Source organism: Dufourea novaeangliae, unplaced genomic scaffold, assembly GCF_001272555.1.
Source record: "Dufourea novaeangliae isolate 0120121106 unplaced genomic scaffold, ASM127255v1 scaffold118, whole genome shotgun sequence".
Classification (NCBI taxonomy): Eukaryota; Metazoa; Arthropoda; class Insecta; order Hymenoptera; family Halictidae; genus Dufourea; species Dufourea novaeangliae.
In genome coordinates, this window is record NW_015374006.1 from 2,930,037 (window position 1) to 2,952,214 (window position 22,178).

At 40.2% G+C, this 22,178-nt stretch overlaps 1 protein-coding gene across 1 annotated transcript in view; it reads left to right on the forward strand.

The window, feature by feature from the left end:
* The first annotated feature begins 1,900 nt into the window (after positions 1 to 1,900).
* The window catches only part of LOC107188303 (protein groucho-like), a 105,838-nt gene continuing 85,560 nt past the window's right edge, over positions 1,901 to 22,178 (forward strand). The window contains exons 1-2 of the mRNA XM_015576577.1: positions 1,901 to 2,109; positions 9,496 to 9,723. Coding sequence (XP_015432063.1) covers positions 9,688 to 9,723 — 36 coding nt within the window. The 5' untranslated portion in view covers positions 1,901 to 2,109; positions 9,496 to 9,687. The remainder of the gene's footprint in view (positions 2,110 to 9,495; positions 9,724 to 22,178) is intronic.

Here is a 22,178-nt window from a genome sequence, read left to right on the forward strand (position 1 = left end):
CGCTACAGAGGCTCGCTAAATGTATTTCCATATTGTCATTGATGCGTTATCATTACGCCCGCTCCCCCCACCTGGCCGGAGTAATAAAAATGTGTTACCTTGCTTTGAACATCGCCCCTCCCAACTCTCTACCCCTTCGTGTTTCGTTAATTCGGATAATTCGAGTGATTGTACGGTTTGCCTTGCAATCCGTTTTGTATTTTCCCTGGCGTGCACGGAGAAATACGCGTGTATATTGGAATTTCAGAAAGCCACGTCGCGGATAGACAGTCTGATTTAGAGCATCTCTTCCCCCTCCCCTCTAACCCCAGTCGGTGGGCGTTTAACCGAATCGAGGATTCATCTTCTAGCGCCCTCAAAGCGCGGCAGACACGATGTATGAGCAGTGTGTAATATGATGAACACAAGCACGCACGCGAGCGCGCGCTCAACACCCCTGGAATATCACTAACACCATCGCTAGGGGTGCACCCACGCAAGGGAGGGGGCTCTCTCTCTTCTTACATTGCCGGTTGACTCGTGTTGTCCGGCTCTAGCACTTTGACTCGTTCCCTCTTTCTCCCCCACGCACCGACACACCACGCGCTCCCATGCACGCGACACACAAGCAACGCTCGGGGCACTTGGTTCCGGTATACTCCTCCTCTTGTGCCTCGTTGCTACACGAGTGCAAAAAGGAGATGGCACAGAGGGTTGTCTTCGTTGCTCGTTCGTCCTAAGAAAGACGCAGACGAGAGTATCGTAGGATAGGCGGTTCAGAGAGAGAGAGAGAGGGAGAAAGATAGAGCCCGTGGGAGAGGGTTGAAGAAGACGGATAGAGACGGAGAACGAGAGGACATATGCACGACAGAGAATGAGCGAGAGCGAAACAACGATAGGCGATGATGCTGTGCACCTGTAAGACGAAGTCGGAGCGCCAAGGTGTGGAAGGGAGAAGAGAGACGAACGATGAGACGAGGCGGAAGATCAAGAAATGCTATGGCGGGAGAAAGATCGCGTGATATGTCGCATCTACCCGCACGAGCGTGAAGAAGACAGCAAGTGGGAGGATGTTAGGAGGCGACTGTGAGGAACAACCGAACGCAGGGGTGTCGATAAAGATTTCTTTCTTTCTTTTCTTTTTAAACACAGAACTTGTATCCCCTATTGTCGCTATAACTCGAGTGTTAATTAGAGTTAGTGCCGTAAAGATCATCGACGTATTCTTTGGAACGCAAGTACGTTTGCGCCATTGACAGGCGAGATGAAATCAAATTAACCTTCCCCCCTGACGGTATTTCATTTGGAATATATAAATTCTCGGCGTTGTTTTCATTCCTTAGCGTAAGTAGAAAGAAACTCGTGACCAGACTTCATTAAAAAGTTGGGCAAAAGCGCGGGTGGAAGGGGGGGGGGGTGGACATTGACAGCACGGCGTTGCTAAGTTAAATAGCCATTAAAATTTCCGATAGGAAACCGCGTCGAGTCGTTTCTCGTGGGAGGGCACCTAGGTTAAGACGAATTCTCCGATCGATACGTATCTTTCATCGGTGTGGCGGTGAGCTGAGGGGGGAAGAGGGGTAGGACTTGTAACTTCATAAACATTACGGAATTAACCATTATTGGTTTCCCCGTGATATAAGGAAACACAACGAAATCGCCCCTGTCGGTCGACGCCCTTGACTCGACGAATTGAGAAACGAGTCGAAGGAGGACAGAGGGCGATACGATAGAACGAGACCGACGACTCCGGGGTCCCTGTGTACATTCGTGTCCTCTTATTGGTGTGTCGGTGTCGTCGCCGCGGTGGATGGTGTTGGTGGCCGCTCATTGGTGTTCGCCGCAGCGGCAAGCGGCGTTCACACGTTTCCCGTCATCCACTTCACCGCGCGATCCGACTGCGTTACCTCGTACCGTTCGAATGTATATTACGTATATGTGTGACCGTGCACGCGTTTCTCTCCTTCGTCCATCAGAACCTCTATTGTAAAACGAAAGGGGAATGAAAATAGTGTTTTGTGAATAGTGCGAGATCGGGTTTTTGTGTTCGGTTCATTTTATCGCGCAGTGCCCAAATAAACGTGGATTAAAGACGCATCCCCGTGAGACGCGAGAACAGCAACGGACCAGGTATTATTTCTACTGACAGCTTAACCTATCTACGGTAATGTAACAGTTTCGCGCGCCGCCAACGCGAGTTTATTATGCGTCGATTGTCGTCGTTGTGCTCCACGTTTCAGTTGTGCGTGTAACCGGCTGAAAGTTCATTCCGTTTGTATACTAATTGCTCGAAGACGCGGAGACGTGGTGCACACACTGGCCAGGTATTCTTCCCGACGATCCACGAGCGAAATTCTTGGCTAATAGTCGGAGTGATGTACAGGGTGGGCGGAAATGTTTGGTGCGAACCGGAGATTAGGTTTTTTTTGTAAATCCTCGTGAAACAGTTTTTTTTCTGAGATCGATTGAAATTTATATTCTCGAGAAATAGGTTTCCGGAAATTGAATCGAGTGGTTCGGTTATTTTTAAGAATCGATTGTCAGTCAGTGATCGATTGTAACGAATTCTGTGCGTTATGTTTTAATTAGGTACACGTGAACTCGTTTAAATTTGAGGAATTTCCTTGTTTTTTTTTTTCTAAGATATTTTCGGAGCAGTGTGCATGCGATGAACGCATTGTCGGTTGAGTCAATTAACGAGGAGATATATTGTCAGACCGATGGTGCAGATTGGAAAAATACTTTTTCCACTGAAACGCAATTGAGACTAATTGTGGTGTTGACTTATTCTTCCACACGTCTTTTCTTTTAGAATAATAAATATTTATAACAAATTCCTAATACAAGAAAGCGGTCAAATTAAGGCGCGTACTTCGTAAAAGTGAGGTTAGGTATTCGAATCATCATTGAGGCTGACCACAACAGTTCCAATATCGCTTTATTAGTATTAAAAGAAAAAAAAAACGCGTTACACATAATTTTCCTAGATTTTTAACAGAACTTACTTTCATGTCACTGGTACATTTAATTATCATCAGAGTGCAGATAAGACACATTTATAACATACATTGTCTGTCTACCTGGTAGAAATGCCTAGTTTGGTGAAAACTTTATTTTGCTTGTACCTGTATAGAAGTCTCGACAGGGTGAACATTTTTCAACTCGATTTCATTTCCTGTAAAATATCAAAATCCACGTAGACAGTGTCGTTATTAGTTTCACGAAAAAAAAGAAAAGTTTCATCCAAACTCGGTGTACCATTTTTAGCAACGCCTTGCAACGTTTTGTGCGTCGTTGACGGAACGTACCTTCGTCTCGTGGAAACCGTGTCGTGTCATTAATTATCTCCAGCGTCTATGCACACTGTCACATGGTGGAAGCGGTCGTTCTCGTCAGCGTACCAACAACGCTGTATCGTGTATCAGTAACCTTGATAATTGCTTTCAGTTTGTTTCGTTCGTTGCCAGCTCGAGTGGCGATAATTATAGAAACGCTAGCAGATTTCGACTAGCCATTCACGGTAGACCAGAAGTTACGTTCTGGGGATCCACATATGTACAGTAATTCCAGGTGTGTCGAATGGTTCGATCGGCTTTTAATCGGTCTGATATCTCAAGTCGATAAGACGACCTCCGGCCGGAAAGATGCTCTATATATACCCTAGAATTTGCATTATATGATTAGTATAATATTCTATGCATAGTCCTTAATGACTATTATACTCGAGATAATGGAGATGGTTCGACGTAGAAAAACAAGTCAAAAGTACTCTCTGTCCTCCTAGACAATATACTTTTTTTCTGTGGTTCTTAGCTTTCTAAATAATTGAATGAATAAGAATTAGTCTTTGCACGTGTGCACTTGAGTACCATTTAGCTCACGTGTCTGTGGATTACTGACTATTTCTACTTGTGTCAATGTTTATGAACGCTAACAGTGGTCTTGTACTATCTATTTTTCTATGTAATTTGACGTATATTGGTAGATAGAAAATAATAAGATCGATGGAAGAAAGTTAATGGGTACTGCCGTACCATACGTTTATAGCAAGTAGAAACGGTGAGTAATAGACAGACATAGTAGCCAGACGTATTCAGCTGCCGTGCGTGTTCGATGAATTTTCCAATTTGATTTCATTTCGAAAGTGAATCTTTATATGCAAATCTTTTACTAGATACTTTCGGTTTATTTTATTACATAAAAAAAGTTCTTTTCTTTTATTATCCGTATATTATATGTTCTCTTAATGGATAGAAGTGTAGGTTCTGAAAATGTAGTACACTTAGCAATGTAACACTTTCATTTACCAAAAAGTTGTTTTACAACGTAAGCCTAGGCTAAAGGTTTTATTGTAATTATTACGTTGGTAGTTTCTGTCACTTTCTGTCCTCTTTATTCAATTACCTGTGTTTTCGTTATTATGTTTTATACATATTTGGGCACAATTTTCTCTATCTCTAGTTTCACGTGCATATTTCGATTTATTTTTCATAGATTATAAATGCTTGTTGCATAAAAGTGTTTTATACTTTATTCGAGAATTAATGGACAAACGGGGGGAACTTTGCGGAAGTAGCAGCAACTAGTGTCATCGGGCGAATTCGAAAGTCGTCTTCGATGAGCTTCGCTCTTTCTCGGTTTATTAAGCGATGCCCCAGTGGCAGCACCTTCGAAGCGACACAGCTGCAAGAGGTAAATTACCGGGGTGGGAGAGAGAGAGAGATAGAAACACGACGTTAGCGGGAATGGGGGGTTCGGAGTCGAGGGTAATCGCGAATCAGCGTACACGCCTCATTAAATCATCGGAGACAATCGACACGTTTTACTCGACACTTTCTTCGTCGCGGTCGACTTCTTGGAACATGTATGTACGATAAAATATTTCTTCTTTCTCTCTCTCTCTCTCTCTCTCTCTCTCTCTCTCTCTCTCTCTCTCTCCGTTTCTATTGCTATGTTCCATTTCCACGATGTGACCAATCCACTTTAAAACAGATGCACATGTGCGCGGCTGAAGAAAATGTTGCCACTATGTAAAGATTCTATAAACGTTCAAGGTGATGTACAGAATGTTATGTAAAACTGTTCCAAGGATTAGGGACGTGTAGTAGAAAATGATCGACATTTGGATGTTAGTGTCTAGGTAGTCGATTTGGATTCGAGTTTTCAGAAGTTCTACTTAATCTAGGAGAAGACTGATTATTTGCATGAAAGTTTTGAAGTGAAAAATTCTTACCCTATCGTCACGTATTTATAGTCAATGTGAATACAGTAAATCATCGATGAGTGTTCGAAGGCTCCTCGGCACTGACAAGTCCCCAGGTGTAACGCTGACTTTTTAACGAGATTTTTATGGCTAGTTTATGAAATATTTAATATTCAGTCCTGAGGAGCCTTCGAACACTCCTCGATGAAAACGAAATTCAGTTCGAAACAAAATTCAGTAAAAGGTTTCATAAAAATTACTGTAAATGGACCTGACGAAACTTTTAATCCGGGAACGAAATCCCTGCTATAGTTTCCGTTCGCCATACATCGATCTATAAAAATCAGAATTTGCGTAAATATCACGAAATCTAGCGATCATAGGGACGAGTGGACCACTACTCTGCGATTGCTTCATTGATCGACGGTAGCTTCTGGCTCGCCCACGACAGGAAAGGGGACCAGTAATGGGTGAGCGAGAAGGACCAAAAGTCATCGAATACCATCACACAAGGCTATTACCAGCCACGTCCATGTGACACAATAGGGTCGAAGTATGTGCTTATAGAGACCGAAAGAAAAAAAAAACTCTTCTGTAGGGAGGAAAATTCCATATCTACCAAGACAATGAATACAATTTTATTCACCATTAAAAAAACAACACGTTCTTAGTGTTCGACTATTCAAATGACAGTGTGACAAACACGTAGGTCATGCTCGGTCGTTTGACCTTCGAATAAATTAATGGCGGTTCTCGATACCGAGGAGAGGCGTTTCATAACTATTCGGTGATACAGAGACCGGGATATATAGTAACTCCGACCGGGCGCGTTTCGGTTATTATCCTCCGGCGATCGGAGTTTTCCCTTGAATGTTAATTAACTGAATAAACTGCCGGTGTTTATCCTGTGGCGCACGCTCCACGCACCTGGGCTGTTATGAAGTCGTATACACACACGGGGAACACTGTCATTCCCCCCTTCCCACCGTCGATAAACCGTAATTCCATTAGTCCCTGTGCTACGCCGTTTTAAAGTCCTTTAAACGGGAGGAAAAGTTGCAGGGCTGGACTCTCGACCGTGTCGCGATAACGATCCCGGGTTCGTCCGAAAGAAATCACGGAGATCGCGTGGTCGGGGGATCTTAACAGCGATTACGCGAGATTCGTGATAACTTCCTTCGTGACTTGCTCCATGCCAGGTCCGTCTGTCCGCCGGAGCCATCCTTCTTGATTCCTACCCCCTCCACATTCCCCCCTCCAAACAGGATGTATAGGTGTCTTTGAACAGCTGCCACGTGTGTTCCTGTTTATTTTCCTTTTCACGAATTTCATCTGAGCACACACACACACACATAGACAGACATACACACTCCCCCAACCGGTCGTGTACTACTGTCTCGGTTATACCGGGTGGATCGAAAGCCACTTTCTGTGGAAGAGATACGTACAGTCTCGTTGATACAGAGTTGTCTTGATTATTGTCCCAAACTCGGGTCCGGACGATAATTATATAGGGAGAAATGCTTCAGATTCTTATAAACTCGTTTTTTTTTTCGAAGCTCGAGCCTCGGGAATAGAAATGGAGAGGCAACAAAGTCATGGGGATAACGCATGGACAGTAATCGTGGAGAGCAAGCCAGATGATAATTGAGGGGGGGTCTAGTTTGATTGGGAGCTAAAGTATTATATTCGTGTTGTTGGGGTGGAGAATTGATAGATACAGCGGGTGATGAAATTTTATGAACATCTCGAAGTATGTGCCACTCATTTGAAGTTAGATCACTGTTTTATGGAAAAATAAATTAACTACTAAACTTGCTTCGAGGAATTGCGGTTTCTGGTTCGATTTACATTTTTCTCAAAACAATCAAGTGTTCAATAACTTATGGATAGGAGCGTGTTTTAGTCTTCCATAGAGATCGTGTCATGGATAATGACATGAAAAGTAATATTTTAAGTGAATTCTATAGGGTTTTAATCGATATAAAATTCATTTACGTATAATGTTTTAATGAACTTTGTTGATGGGACGATTTATGATTCGAGTCGCGAAAATTATTAACGCATACCGGTGCGTTCACTTAGTACATTTATCGTGTATTGTTGTAGACGTCGAATTTTCCGGGCGTTTTTGTATCCCTCGCGAAAATTGATTATCCGTAAAACCCTATGAATAAATTTTTCGCCAGCACCGCGACCTGTACGTGTTACGTAGCGAACGCGGAAATAGACGATAAAGGCGACCCGCGTTAAAACCGCCGAAAGTTTTCATCGGTCTCGTTTATTGCAAATTGATGGAAATGACTGTTCGAATTTGTTCGGCAGTTTTTCCGGGCATGCCTCGTACCGTTATACATCGCCCGTGAAATATATTATCCAACGGGGAACGAACTGATAACAGAGTTACATGACTCCGTTTTCATGTTACCCGGAACATCATCCAGCGTTACAAAGAGACCATGATGACACGTGTACGTGTGTGGAATTGTGATGGCAACGGCACACCGATGATTATAACAATAACGAAATTCTCCATTTACCGTAAAAAGTTTCCCCATCGAAAACAGCTTTGAATTGGTGAATCTTTGAATCTATGAATCTCTGAATCTTTAAATCTTTAAATCTTTAAATCTTTCAATCTTTGAATATTCGAATCTTTGAATCTTTGAATCTTGGAATCTTTGAATCTTAGAATCTTTGAATCTTGGAATCTTTGAATCTTTGAATCTTTGAATCTTTGAATATTCGAATGTTTGAATTTTCAGATGCTTGAATCTTCGATTGCATGAATGTATGAATATTTAAATCTTTGAATTAAATCCATAAAATATTAAACCGTTAATTAAAGCGTAATTTCATTTCTTTCTCGGTACTTTCAAACATTGTGGATACGTTTAACTGCTCCGAGCATTATTATTTACTCGTCGGTTTAGCACCGAATATCGAGTAAACGGTGTTCACGCATGAAAGGGAACTGTTTATTGAAAAGCAGCTTAAAAAATGCGAGACGGTTCCCGCACGTGACGTTTCACACATGCGACAGCTTTGCGTTCAGTTTGCACGAGGGTGCCAACACTGCGAACGCACTTTCTTCCCGTCCTCCTTCACCCTCGGCCCGGTTTTTATTTCCTTTCATTGTCGCGCGATAGAAACACGCCTCGAAGATTAGGATAAATGCCGGCCCCGACACCCCGCCCCGAGGCGGCATAAGTTTACGCGAATCGTAAATCGAACGATAAATCGATCGGCCGGATTTGCAAAGCCGCGCACCACTCACGCAAACGGTGGGGCAAATAAATTATTTAAAAATCAATATGCGACGCGTCGCCGGTGTTTCCGGCGATTTTATGGAAAACGAAAACAAAAGCTATTGTTTTTTGAGCTCTGAATACGCTCGCAGTTATTTTCGCGTTTCGACGTTTAATACAAACAATTTCGTCGCGTCGGATCTATTCTGGAAAGATAGAATTAAGTTTATCAAGTATTCGTGACTCCGTAGAGCTATTGATTCATTATTCAACCCTTTATTGGTAGTTTACTCTGGGGATTTTTAGGTGGTATTTTGTAAATTATAATACTTTGGAAAAAATGCAACAGTTTTTCGAAAAATCATTTTTTGTTAAAGTGCTTAACTGTTACACTTACACACTGCACAATGAATTTCACTAAACTACAGTTCTAAAAACAAAATATGTATAAATAAAATAAGATAATGTGTTGACAGTAGAGCTAGTTGGAGTAGTTCGTCCTTACTTGTTGTGCCAGCCACACTGGTAGTTGCAGCTCAAATGATAATTGGTAGCTGAAAGATTAAACGATGATGTATATGTCCCAGTTATTCAGTCTTTTCCTTGAATGGTTTGATTCTCTTTTGCTCTAAAGTAGTTCATTCATTTCAAAGAATCTCAAATTTTATAGAAGTGATAACATTTATAGTTTATTGTCTAGGGCATGTGTACATAAATGATCTCTAAATGAACACGAGAATAAATATCGTATTAAATAAAGGCTCTTGACTATGTATTCTATTTCTTTTCTATAATTTTTCAATTAAATCTTCATTGGCCATTTCTGTAACTTTTGTGTTAAACTCGTTCGTAAAATACATATATGTATTCCGACGAGTGTCCGATCAGAAAGTGGCAGCTTAGTATATTGTGTCCCTTGTTCCATTCTATCTAAAAATTCCAACAGTTTCATTAGCCGAGAAGGGTATTACGCAAGCTTACGTCGAAGACACACCGACGAGAACAAGATAATAATGTATCACGATTCCACTGAAAGTAACGAATCGTGTCGTGTTATAATTACAGCCGGCGAGAGAGAGAGAGAGAGAGAGGATCCCCGATGGTGGAACAGTGGGGGACGACCGTTGGCGTTTCTCCAAGATCCTGAGAATGTCCACGGAACGATCGGGAAACCAAGGAATGGATCATGAAGTGACCGCGCACAAAGGACACTCTGGACACGTGTGATTCCTTGCGAAGTATTTAGCCACAATTAAGATGTACCCCGCGCCGGCGAGACACCCAGCCGCTGCCGTAAGTACCTGTTAAACACGGGGAAAGGATACCCCTTTTTATTTATTTATTTCTTCTTTTTTTTTTTTTTTTTATTAAATTTAAACTTTCTTGAAACGCCCGAGGAAAACAGCCTCGGTCTTACAGTTCAGACATTCGCGCCGGTTCGCGAGAGAAATTACGACTGGTAAGTGCATTACACGACGGAACTCGGAGATATACCCCGCGAACTTGCCCGATTTTTATCGTGTCCGTGGTGGGTGGTTTGAACGCGAAACGGTTAATTTTGGTAATTCTGTTGCCACGGGTAATTTTTATAACTTACGGCCTCTTCCGTGGTCGCGTGAATTACAAGAAAACGGTGTTTACGCGGCGGCGACCGTGACTTCTGAATAAATATTTTTCGTGGAAGGACGAAACGTTTCCTACCGCAAAAGTTGGAGAAACATTTCTTGCGAGCGCGTGCGATGGTGGTAAATTGGTCGATTCTCGTGTGATAGTGGTTACGAGTTTTAGTCTCCGTTCAGATCAACTGAAGGGGTACAACCGCTTGAATGTAACTACCAGAGGATCCACACAGATTCTAATGAGGCTATTATAAGCTGAATTTAGGGGGAGAGATGGAGAGATCTGGAACGATTCTCTGCTGAGAAACACGAGTGAAACTAATCTGTAGTCAGGAGAGTCGAATCGGACCAAGCCAGGATACTGGAGTTGGATCCATCTGGAGTTCCGAAAGTCAAATTTACCTGATACGAAGTCGAAAGATTCGAATTGAACCAACACTCTGGGCTCCAGAAACCAATTCTTAGACCTAAGGATTCCTAGACCCAAGGATTCCTAAACCCAAGGATTCCTAGACCCAAGGATTCCTAGATCCAAAAACTCCTAGACCCAAGGATTCCTAGACCCAAGGATTCCTAAACCCAAGGATTCCTAGACCCAAGGATTCCTAGATCCAAAGATTCCTAGACCCAAGGACTCCTAGACCCAAAAACTCCTAGATGCAAAGATTCCTAGACCCAAAGACTCCTAGAACCAAGGGTTTCTAGACCCAAGGATTCCTAAACCCAAGGATTCCTAGACCCAAGGATTCCTAGATCCAAAGATTCCTAGACCCAAAGACTCCTAGAACCAAGGGTTTCTAGACCCAAGAATTTCTAGATCCAAGAATTCCCAGACCCAAGAATTCCTAGACACAAAACCTTCTAAACCTAAAGCTCGAGGACCTCCGGACTCAAGAGCTATCATCAAGGGACCTTAGAACTTAATGATCCAAGCCCAAATAAACTCGAGTCGAACTTGAGTCCGCGGGTCTACAGATCCTTGGGCTTAGATTTTACCGGCGATCTGGTGGCTGAAAGCGTGAAAAGGGAAGGAGAGGGAGGAATATTTCTTTCCCAAGAATTTTCGAGGGTCTTCGCGAATTCCTCGGCGTCTGCGGTTAAAACGCAAAGCCACGGAAGGTGGCCCTCCGCGAAACACGCGGAAGAAAGGATCAGCCCGGAGTAATATAATTGCGGTTGGCCATCGTAGAAAAAGCATTCTCCTTTATACGGTTTACACGGCCGTCTTTTAGGTTTTCATATTCCTCTACTGCAAATAATTCCACCGTTCAAAGAATGCTTTTCCTTCGCTCGTCGTCTGCCACCAACCCCCCCTCCTCGTCACTTTACCTCTCTGGTCCACGTCTTTTTTTACTTTTCCGAGCCGCCGTTATAATTTCACGCGTCACGTAAGCTCGAACTCCTTTTATGCGAGGCGAGACCACTGGGGAATTCGTCACGCGCTCGCTCCGGTAGACAAGGCATCTAGAAATTGTACAGATTATTTATAGTGCGAGAGAGAGAGAGAGGGTCAGGAGTTACGAGTCAACGTACAACAATTGTCGTTGGCAGAAGCGGCCACCGACGATATGTGGGCCCCGCTGCCTCGTCGGTTGTGTTTGCTTTTATTGCCGCTAATGTGGCGCCGTTCAACGGGCATTAAGTGGTTCAATAATTTTCACGCGAGCATTCTTAAAGCATAAAACGATTCTGGCAATGATACGCGGTTTGGTTTACTCGGAACCCTCGAATATGTACAGGGTGTTTGAAAATATCGTATAATGGTTTGGGATCTTACAGAAAATGCCATTTTTAGTAAAATATTTTTAGTCGATACAAATTTATGTATGATTTCTAAGGAAGTTACACTTCAATGTAGAGTTAATCGAAGGCTCCTGGGCACTGGAAGGAATGTATGGAAAGAAACTATGAACGAAATTTGTAACGTTATAGAAGTTAAAGAAGTTCGTCGACTTTCTTTCTCTTTTTTTTAAATTGCTTTAAGAAATTAGTAATGTTTTATGGATGATTCGAGCTGTTCCTACAAGATTTACCGTTAATCATTTTTTCTTATTAAAGTTTTGTAAGTTTTATTCTGGCTCCAACAAAAACTTAATGGTTCGCCAAAACTTTTCGTAGTAATTTCATAAATGATTTTCCTTAATTTCAGCCTCTGTCGAGTTTCAAGTTAATAGTATTATTATTAGGAACACCTTGTATACGCGTCGTCATCGGGAATTGTACACAACTGGATATTAACCGAGGAAATTAACTTCTGCCGGGATATGGTTTCGATTCAATCACCCGTATGTCTGGTAGCTTTGGTAAAATCATGTTTAATTATTACAATGAACCAGGATTTGACGATCTATAGACTGGAGTTCAGAGCAGTTAAATCTGTTTAGTTGTTACGTGTAATCCCATGTTTGAAACCACGAAAAGTGAATCATACATATGGAAATCAGTTTTCTTTTACTTTCCAAATAACGTTCAACTCTATTTATATATTATTATTAAAATACATATTAAATTAAGATTGTCCCATTTTAATTTTTCAACATTACCATCTGAAATTGTGAATTTACATAAACTTCTGCAATCTATTAAACATCAGTCTTACAGTCCTTAAATGGAATATTAAGAAAATTGCAAAAAGTTGATCTACCCAAGGTAAAAACAACATTTCAATTTACACGACAACAACGATCTACCGATATCAATTCCGGCCAAGTACGAATCGAAGCAATGAATTACTCACGGTATAATGCGCGCCAAGGTTTTTGTTCGCGGCGATTCGAGAAACGGGGGAAATTGATTTCGAGTTTGGCCCCCGTGAAATGATAGATTGCCCCCGGGTGATCATAATAGAAGCGAATACTCTCCTAAGCGCCTAAAAGCTGACCCATTCTCTACACTTGGCAACCAAACAAATGATGGGGAGATGCCTTGCGACTATTGTGCCTCGTAACTCTGTAACTCGAGCCCTCGCGACGAAGGGAAAGATAATAAAAGGGCGCAGGAGTCGCTCGAATGGAGCATCCGTTGTTCCCTCGTTACCTTTCGATCCGCGGATATCCCGAGGTCGAGCAGATTTCACAGGATTTAGTAATGGTAACGATAGCTTTAGGAGAATAAACGACCGATTGCTGTTCATATTAATGATATTAAAATTTAATACAATTCGACACGTTTCATGCGCGAAGCCTACTTTCAACTGACTTTCCGTTCACACTGATTGTATTATTTCGCATTTCGAAAAGGTTCACCTTTCGATTTTGATGAAACTTGGCAAAATATTCCTTAATAAATGTATGTCATTGTTTTATGCATTTATTTATATACAGGGTGAGTCAGTAAGAAGTGTTATCTGAAACAATTTGTTACTTATCGGTTATATGAAAACAACGTTTTAAATGATTGATGTTGCATTTGAAAGGATTCATCAAGTGGATGCAATTTTATTTTTTTATATCTTATATTTTTCGAGATATCACGGTAACCTTGAGTTTTCTCAAGGTCGATGAATTTTTTTGTTAGTGCTGCGTTGTAGACGATAAAAAGACGAACTCAACGACCTGTAATAAGGTGTAGGAGAAAAAATTCTTTGACTGTGAAAAATCTGAAGGTTACCTTGAGGTTTAAAAAAAAAATAAGATATGATGTAATCAAATTGCATCCACATTGATGTGTCCCTTCAAATGCAACACAATTCACTTAAAATGTTTTTTAACACAGCCAATAGGTAACGGAGTTATCTTAGACAATAGTTCTTATTGATTCACCCTGCATGTATATTTATTTCCAGAGGCGCCAAAAAACTTTTACATATCTTCATTTCCGAGTATTGGAAACAATTTTACCAAATTTCATCGAAATCGAAAGGTGAATTTTTTCCGGAACCGCAGCCAATATTTGAATTTGTACTATATGATGGTCACCGGTTGACCAACATTGCGTGAAGGGAAAGTTCTGCTAGCATGCACAGATCAACATTCTGATTCCACAAAGTTCTAGGCTTTATCATTAAGCTATAAAAGTCGAAGCAGTTTTACGTATTATGCAATGGTAATTCAATTGGTAATAATCTTAACATGTTCACACGGAAACGAATACTCTGACAGTAATGATGATACGACTTTATTACCCTTCGATATCGATTGGACAGTGTAATAGAACAGAGAAAAAACAGAATGAACAATGTATAAACGATAATTTAATCTCTCAGTAATTGACCACAGTTAAAATGTTTTCCGAAGCCTTACTTCCGTCGTAGTCAACACTGGCGATACTCATCGTTAACACGATTGCTTAATATGCAACGCATAAAGGAGCCAAAGAACTTAATCAGCTTACATTCACATGAATGTGCTGATTAGTGACTCACCGTTTATATGCAAAATTCACGGACGCAAGTCAGCATGATTCTTGTAACACGTTTACCGGGATTTGCGCACGTTATATTTCACCGGTGTTACTTAATACGGTGTTTGACCGGTAATTAAATTCCGTTGAATACATCGTATCATTTGTTCGAGGGATCCCATTGTCCTGGACGAATTGTTTGCCAAGATTAATGTTGGGAATTTATTTTCATCCACATACACATCCAACAAAATATAGCGATATGTATATATATATATTTTTCGAAATATTGCAATGCAGTTTATCTATTAGATAAATTTACATTACTTTTTCTATTAGACATTTGAAGTTCATTTAATTTACGCAGTAAATAATTTATTTTCTCTTATAAAAAATACACTCCTGAAAGTATGTTAAATATTATTTAAAGAAATTTTTTTATCTTAAGTCTCAAGTAACATTTGGTAAAGTGATTACCCTGTAAAAATGATCGTGCAACTTTAGTTTACACATAAAAGTTTCGGCACCAGTTAACTGCTTTGGCGTTAAAATTTGACAAAAAAAAATTCAAAAAGTAGTGTCAATCATTTTGGCGTTAAAATTTGAACGAAAATTCAAAGAGTTGTGTCAATCATTTTGGCCTGTGAACAACGCCGCTCATTTCATTCTCCTCTGCACGTTTGCACATAAATTCCCCAATACACGTGGTCTGTCGATCACCGAATCAATTTGCTATTCACTTTGACCCTTAAATTTTTAAATTATTCAAATATTACCAAAGAAATATTTTATTGTAGTTTTTTACGTACTAAGAAAAAACAAACTAGTAATTATCAGTTAACGATGCGCAGACAGAGTTCGCTATACATATACTGAGAAACGGAAACCAAAGCGGGGCAAGAAATGCTGCACACGGTCACTAGGAAGGTTCTGTTGTAACCTCTCCGCGAGTGCAGTGCGCACGTTGACTTGCATTGTGCATTATAGCAAAGGGCAAAGAGTCGCTGCTTTGTTTCCCCTTTCGCCCTCTCCCCACCTCTTTTTTAGCCTCTTCCTCCACCAGTTCGCGCTACCCCCCTCTTCTTCTCTCGTGCTTATTTATTCACTCGCGTTTCGTCTGCGTACACACGGCATCTAGCATCGGTTATGCTGTTTGTACACGGGGCCTCCGCGAGATTTCTTTGCTTGGACGTCTCCTCTCGTTAAAGCGTTTAATATTGTAATCCCGCTGAAAACCCATCGCCGCGTAATTATCATTTTAAAAAAAGACAAAAATCCGAGTTTCTGCGATAAAGAATGTAATTAAAAATTAAAGTCTGAGTTCGGGTCGAACTAACGATTTTGGTAGGTTTTATCTAAAACGAAAACCTCAGTGAAATTTACTAAATTTGTTACTGCACCGAATTTTAGACGATCAAATATGCTATAAGGGAATAAAATTCGCGGTTTAGTTAGATAATTCTTTTTATTAATGGATATCGTGTGATATGTTTTTGTAAGTATTTTCTAGCAGTGGTTGCAGATAACTGATTAGCAATTAGAGAGAAACAATTGATGAGTGGATTACGAAGATTTTGTTGTAAAATTTTATTCTTTAACTTTTTCTGAAATGGTAGTACCGTGAAATGTCGACTTTTTGTATTTTTGTAAGGGGTATATCAATTCTATTTAATATATACCTGTGTTTTTGATACTACTCGACACCAGAACAAAATTTACGATATCAGTTCCACCACTATTAAATAGTTAAAGTAATCCGTACAAATGTTCTTTTTGTACTCTGCTTAAAACCTTGAACGAAGCGGTTTACTTCGCAGGAGCCGCGGAAAAAATCGTCGTCGGCGGGACGGAAAAACGGAATAGCAGCATAAAAATGATTCTCCGGGGGGAGAGTTTTTTCAGCACATGGACAACGAAGTAGGGGGATGAGTGAAGTGAAAATTGAAATGCTCGCCGGAGGGTCACTTGATCCCGAAATAGAAAAATTTATACTAGACGGCCGATTGGTAACGATGGTGGACAATGACGAATTTATACTTGGGAGATGCGTGACGCGCCGGGGGCGCTTTAGACGCGATTCTTTCGTCGCAGGTTCCTGAAGGTGTATCCGTTTCATTTTGAGAACTAGAATATTTTGTTCCTTCATTTGTGATTTCCTCTCGTTTAAAATTCAATAACGGAAAAGGTTCCATTACGTTTAATGAGATTTTCTATTTTATTCGGAATCTTTGATAAAGTCGACGAAATTTTTGTTTGATTCCAGTTTCTGCAAATGAGTCGATAAATATCGATATTTTTTATTAGTAATTTGTAATATCTACGTTGGGTTCGTTGAATTTTGTGTACCTTCGATCGAGTGACTATCGTAAGGACGTTTAATTTCGACTGATTCTAGTATAAAGTACAGTACTTTGCCCATAAGAGATCTTGTAGAACAATCGACCTAATTTTAGGATTGCTTTCGTTGAATGGCGACTTGCTTCTGTCTTCTTGGTCTGCCTATTGTTAACTAGCGTTAGAAGACGATAGAGATCTTCTACATAGTTTGGAATAAAACTGCCTTTGTGATTAATAAATTTTATTTCATTTCTTTTTTCATTTAACTCCGAACAAAATTGATATTTTTACAGAATATCCAATGGATCGCCAGTTTTACTTCCTGTGCAATTAACAACATTATGTATACATTTCTTTGGTTGGGTAATAATTTCGTAATTACAGGTTCTTCCTGGGCATCCGTGCGCTCGCGTATTTATACAACTTGCAACTTTATTTAACGCGCAAATAACAGAATTCACGTGGGTAGTTTTTACTTCGTCGAACGCCGCGAATCATTGTTCTTGTCTGTAATAATTGTATTGTTTTTCCAAGCTGTGGGGGGATTAAACAGCAGCACGAAACGAAACAGTTAATTGTAACGTCAACACCGATTTATGTGTAATTTATCGAATTTTGTGGAACGAATATTCTCCGTTTCTATTATATTTATAATACAATTTTGCTTTTCATTTTAATTAACGTATTTATCGGTATTATTCCGCGGATGTGTACACGTAGAAGCGTATCACGGACGGGCGAACAGTGGCAAATTAGTGATTACGAAATAAAAGTTCAAAATCATTGGATGAAGCAATTCCGAATACTTAATAATTTGATGTATTGCTGAAATAAAAATAGTATATTCTACTTTCGAAGGTATATTACGTGTATTTGCAAGCAGGCCGTCGTATTTAAATTGATGTAAGGGTTTCACTGTATTCTATCGTTAAGTTTGAAATATCGTTAAACACTTTGAAAGGTTTACAGCGCTTGGAACTTGACGTTTCAAACGCTGTCAAACTGTTTGAAACACCATCGAACTGTTTGAAGCGTCATCGAACTGTTTGAAAAGTTTGAAAGAGACTTTTAGTTTGAACTTCTCGCCATGATCAGATTCGGTCGGAACTATTCAAACAATCTAGATATCAAGCATGTTTGAAACAGTTTGTTCACGGAACCACCACTCGCAAGAACGTCATCAAATTTCCCGTCGATCTTCACCGTTCACGTTTCACCTTCTACTTCCGGTATAATGGAACCGTTCCAACGTTTTTTTACGACCTCCCGTCTCGAAATTCTTACATCGCTACACGGAAACTCATAATCTCGTGTTATCTTTTTTTCTTTCGTTTTACGCGCGACGATCGATCGATCGCGATGCATTTTCCGCGCGTGTCCTTTCCCCGGGCATTAATTATCCGAGTAATTTTTCAGCGTTCCCGTAATTTCGTGTTCTCGCACGGCCCCCCGGTGTGTTTGCACGGCTCTCGCGACTTTATTTAACGCGTAAACAGAGTCTGGATTTTCCAAACGGAATCAGACACGCCCCACCTCGTGTATTTTTTTTTTTTTATTCCGCTGGTACTGCTGCAAAATATTATTCCCCGGATGTAACAATCGTATCGGTTTTTATTTTTTTTTTATTTTTTTTTTTTTTTTCGGGGAGCTCACCAACCGTGTTCAAACAGCGGCGCGAGGATGGCGCTCGGAAATACAGTTATTTGCGACGTCGACGTCGATTTATGCGTAATTTCGGCGAATTTCGCGCAGCGGGAAGTTTGACGTTGCCGCGGGGGGATGTTTGCGACACGATAATGTAATTTATATAACAGTTTTACCGGCGGGAGGTACGGTTTTTTCTGTGTTATATTGTACGTGATAATTGATTACTGTAATTGAAATTTAAGAGGCTCGCGAAATTTAACGAGAATTTCGTTCCTTATGGACTTCGATCCGATGTTTGCATAAATATACATTGTGCGGCATAATTATAAAACCACCCCGAAATTTTCAATTCTTATGGTAAAATAAAAACGTATTAAGTATGCCATGTCTGAAATCGTTGTTGGGAAATGATTTTTCACCAGAAAATGATAAATTATATTCCCTAGAAAAGAAAATGGTTTGGTTTTATTTTAACCACAATACATAAGGATTGAAAATTTCAGAGTTGTTTCATAGTTATTCCACGTAGTGTAGACTTCTTGGGGTTGTTTTATAAGACTGACCTAATAGATCATATTTGAAAAGTCGTCCCGTTCATTTCCATTGATAACCATAGCAGAGGATATTGGATGAACGAGGGTGGATATGATTGCAGCGAAACAGTCTTCTAATTTCCTGAAAGTGAAAGTAAATTGGTAAATCACAGTGGATTATTTGTTGATATACACCTAATTATACTGTACAATATTCGACAATTATTTCTGCTTTCGTGATCAGAAGTCTAAGTGGGTAACATATGGTGAAGTGGTGAATAGAAAAAATCGTTGGCGCTATGAACGTTATCGTGTTAAACAGTTTTCCAACGAATATACAATTTGTTCAGCATGAAAATGTTATATTACAAGATACGAATCTGTGTAGGAAATTTCACTCAAAGTCGAATTGGTAGGTTTGAATTGAAGATCGTACACGAAGCGTTCTATTAATTTCTAGAGTCGCTGTTTATCAATGTTATCATTTTTACGAGTGATATATGTAATGGAATTTCGACCGTCGGTTTTCGAAGACTCTATGTGTACGTATGCACACGTGTGTACGTACGGAAATGCGAATAAAAACGATCGGCTGTCCGATGAATAGCACTTGGAGTGATTAATCGCGGGGATTAATTAATCGGGGAGGGGTGTAGGAAGAAACCGCGTGGTTTCGCTGATTAATCCATCGAGTACGACGTTTCGTGAAATCGTAATCAGACGAATGCTCTTTTTCATTGCGCCGAATGATGGGCTGCGATACATCGGGGGGATTTCTGATCATCCCCTATTACGCCATTGTTCCGACGATCACTTCGACCCATATTCTGTCCACACGTTGGGACAAGCACGCCCGTGAATGTGTCTTTCATAATGGTAATTGTGTTCAATCAGAATAACACACGGGGTGAATCTATTAAGCGTTGTATCTACCGAAGAAAAAACTTTAACTCCTGCGTTTTTTATATGGGATAGAAAGGATACGTAAAAAACATTCTTCCTATTTAACGAGTCGAATTGTGTGATTAACAGAAATGTTTATACAGTATTGGAGATTTACAGACTATCTTGACCTGTTTTAAGGCGTGATATATTTTTAATTACAATAATTCTAGTTAAGACAGGTGTATTTTGTGGTTTATAAACACGTGATCTTCCAGATGACCTTTGATATCGATTGATTTCCAATCTATCAAATAAAAGTAATTTTTATTAGAAAATGTGAAATTACAATTTTGTTAACAGTACCTAATATTATTACCTTACATGGTCTGAAACGTAAACGGTAATAAAGTTTTAATATTTAATAAATGAACGTTGAACCGAAGAAATTTTAATTATTCACCTAATTTACTGTTAAATGTAAACTTTTCGTGATATGCTCACAGTAATTTTCAGAAGTTTCGCATCGTCTAATTATTAATCGCTTATTATAATGACCATCAAATACTAACCATTAACGCAATTAACTAGGCCTGCGGGGTAGTAACGATTAAATGAATCGTCGTTCCCCGTAATCGATTAACCATCAATATTACGTGAATATCCAATCAACAACCATTAAAAATTCTACAAAATTATACCATAGATACTGTTCCGGTGACGTCGGACAAATTACATTAACCCTTATCCACATCCCTCGCTTTAAATTGTCACATTTATCTCCTAAGAAATTACATTATTCTCTCTTACAAAATTTAGCTATTTTTTTCTTCATTGTACAGACTCCTCTCGATTATTGTCCGACTTGTTCTACACGATTATTGTCCAGGCGTTATCCCCACCAATGTGGAGGGGGGAGGTGGAACCTGTCAAGCGCATACTTTCTAGCTCTTCCGCCTTTATTGCCGAGGCTTGGGCATCGGGCAAAAAACGAATTTACGAGGATTTCGAAGCATTTCTCCCTACATGATTATTGTCCCGGCGCGGACCTGAGTTTGCGACGATAATCAAGAGGAGTCTGTATTAATATTTCCCCACTGTGTCAATTTGACACACGGCAGGAAGTTCGGAAAATGAGGGGACGAATGAGGGTTAATTGTACGTTTGTGAATTTCGTCGCGAAACAATTTCTCAGGAAGCGAAGAAACAACGAATTTATTATTGTCCCATCCCCCGTAGATTTTGAATCCGTAGGAAAGAGAGTCGTTTTCGCTTTGCAGCCTCCTATCCCCCCCGTAATTGGTGGGTTTTAGCGACATAATTCTTGGCCCCGAGGCATATCACAGGCCTACGGGGGCTTTAAGCCTTCGTCGACGGGTCCATTGGGGTGGATCGCCCTCTCTCCACCGTCTCTTCTCATATACACACCGTTCCTCTTTCTCGTTGTGTACACGGGGGTGCGGCACGGGCTTTACCCGACTGTTGGGATCCGTTAGGCTACGGAGTTTGAGGGTAAGAACGGTATGACAAGCATTTGATGAGGGGACCAACGCCACCCACTGAAATCCCGACGAGTGGTTCTCATTTTGGCTTCGACCGGGGCCACGTTCCTTGCTCCATCCTTGGAATACTTTCGTTTTATCTCCCCTATTCGTGAAAGCACGACCATCTATCTGTGATTTTAGTTAACAATTTACCGACGGTGTCTGTCGTTGAACTGAGGAGAGACTTTTATACCATTCTTTTAACAAATTATCCACATTAAACTGTACCCTTCGATGGTTTCTATTTTCCTAATTATTTATCGATGATTTATGTATTCAATTACAGTATGATATCTGTGATATTTACATTTTTATGATGTTTTCTGTGTGGAATATATCGCATTGGATCGTTATCATTCAGATATAATTGAGTTCAAACTAGATGTTCGCAATAGGAGAACCACCTGGTTAACAATTTATTGTACGAAGTGCATAAAATTTTAAATTGTTCCACGATATTTGTAGATTATTCCGAAAGATCCGAGTATGTCGCACTCATGGAGACATTACAGTATTGTGAATAAACCCTCATTCGGAAATTCCTTAACAAAAAAAGGATAACCTACCAAACTGATTATCACTAATATTCACATATATATTTAAAATAGATGCAGCTGAAAAAAAACTACTCTTTTTCGAGTGAAGTTTCAAAGAAATATTTCTGATCCAATACAAATAGTTCTCCACAGCCAGAAAATGCAAAGCAATACGATACACACGTCAGCGGAACATTAATTATGCCCATCGTCCAGATACTCAATACATTTAAATATTGATCGATAATTACACTCCCATTCGACTGTCCGAATCACCAGTTCAATTAGCCCGTAACAGGTTTCCACATC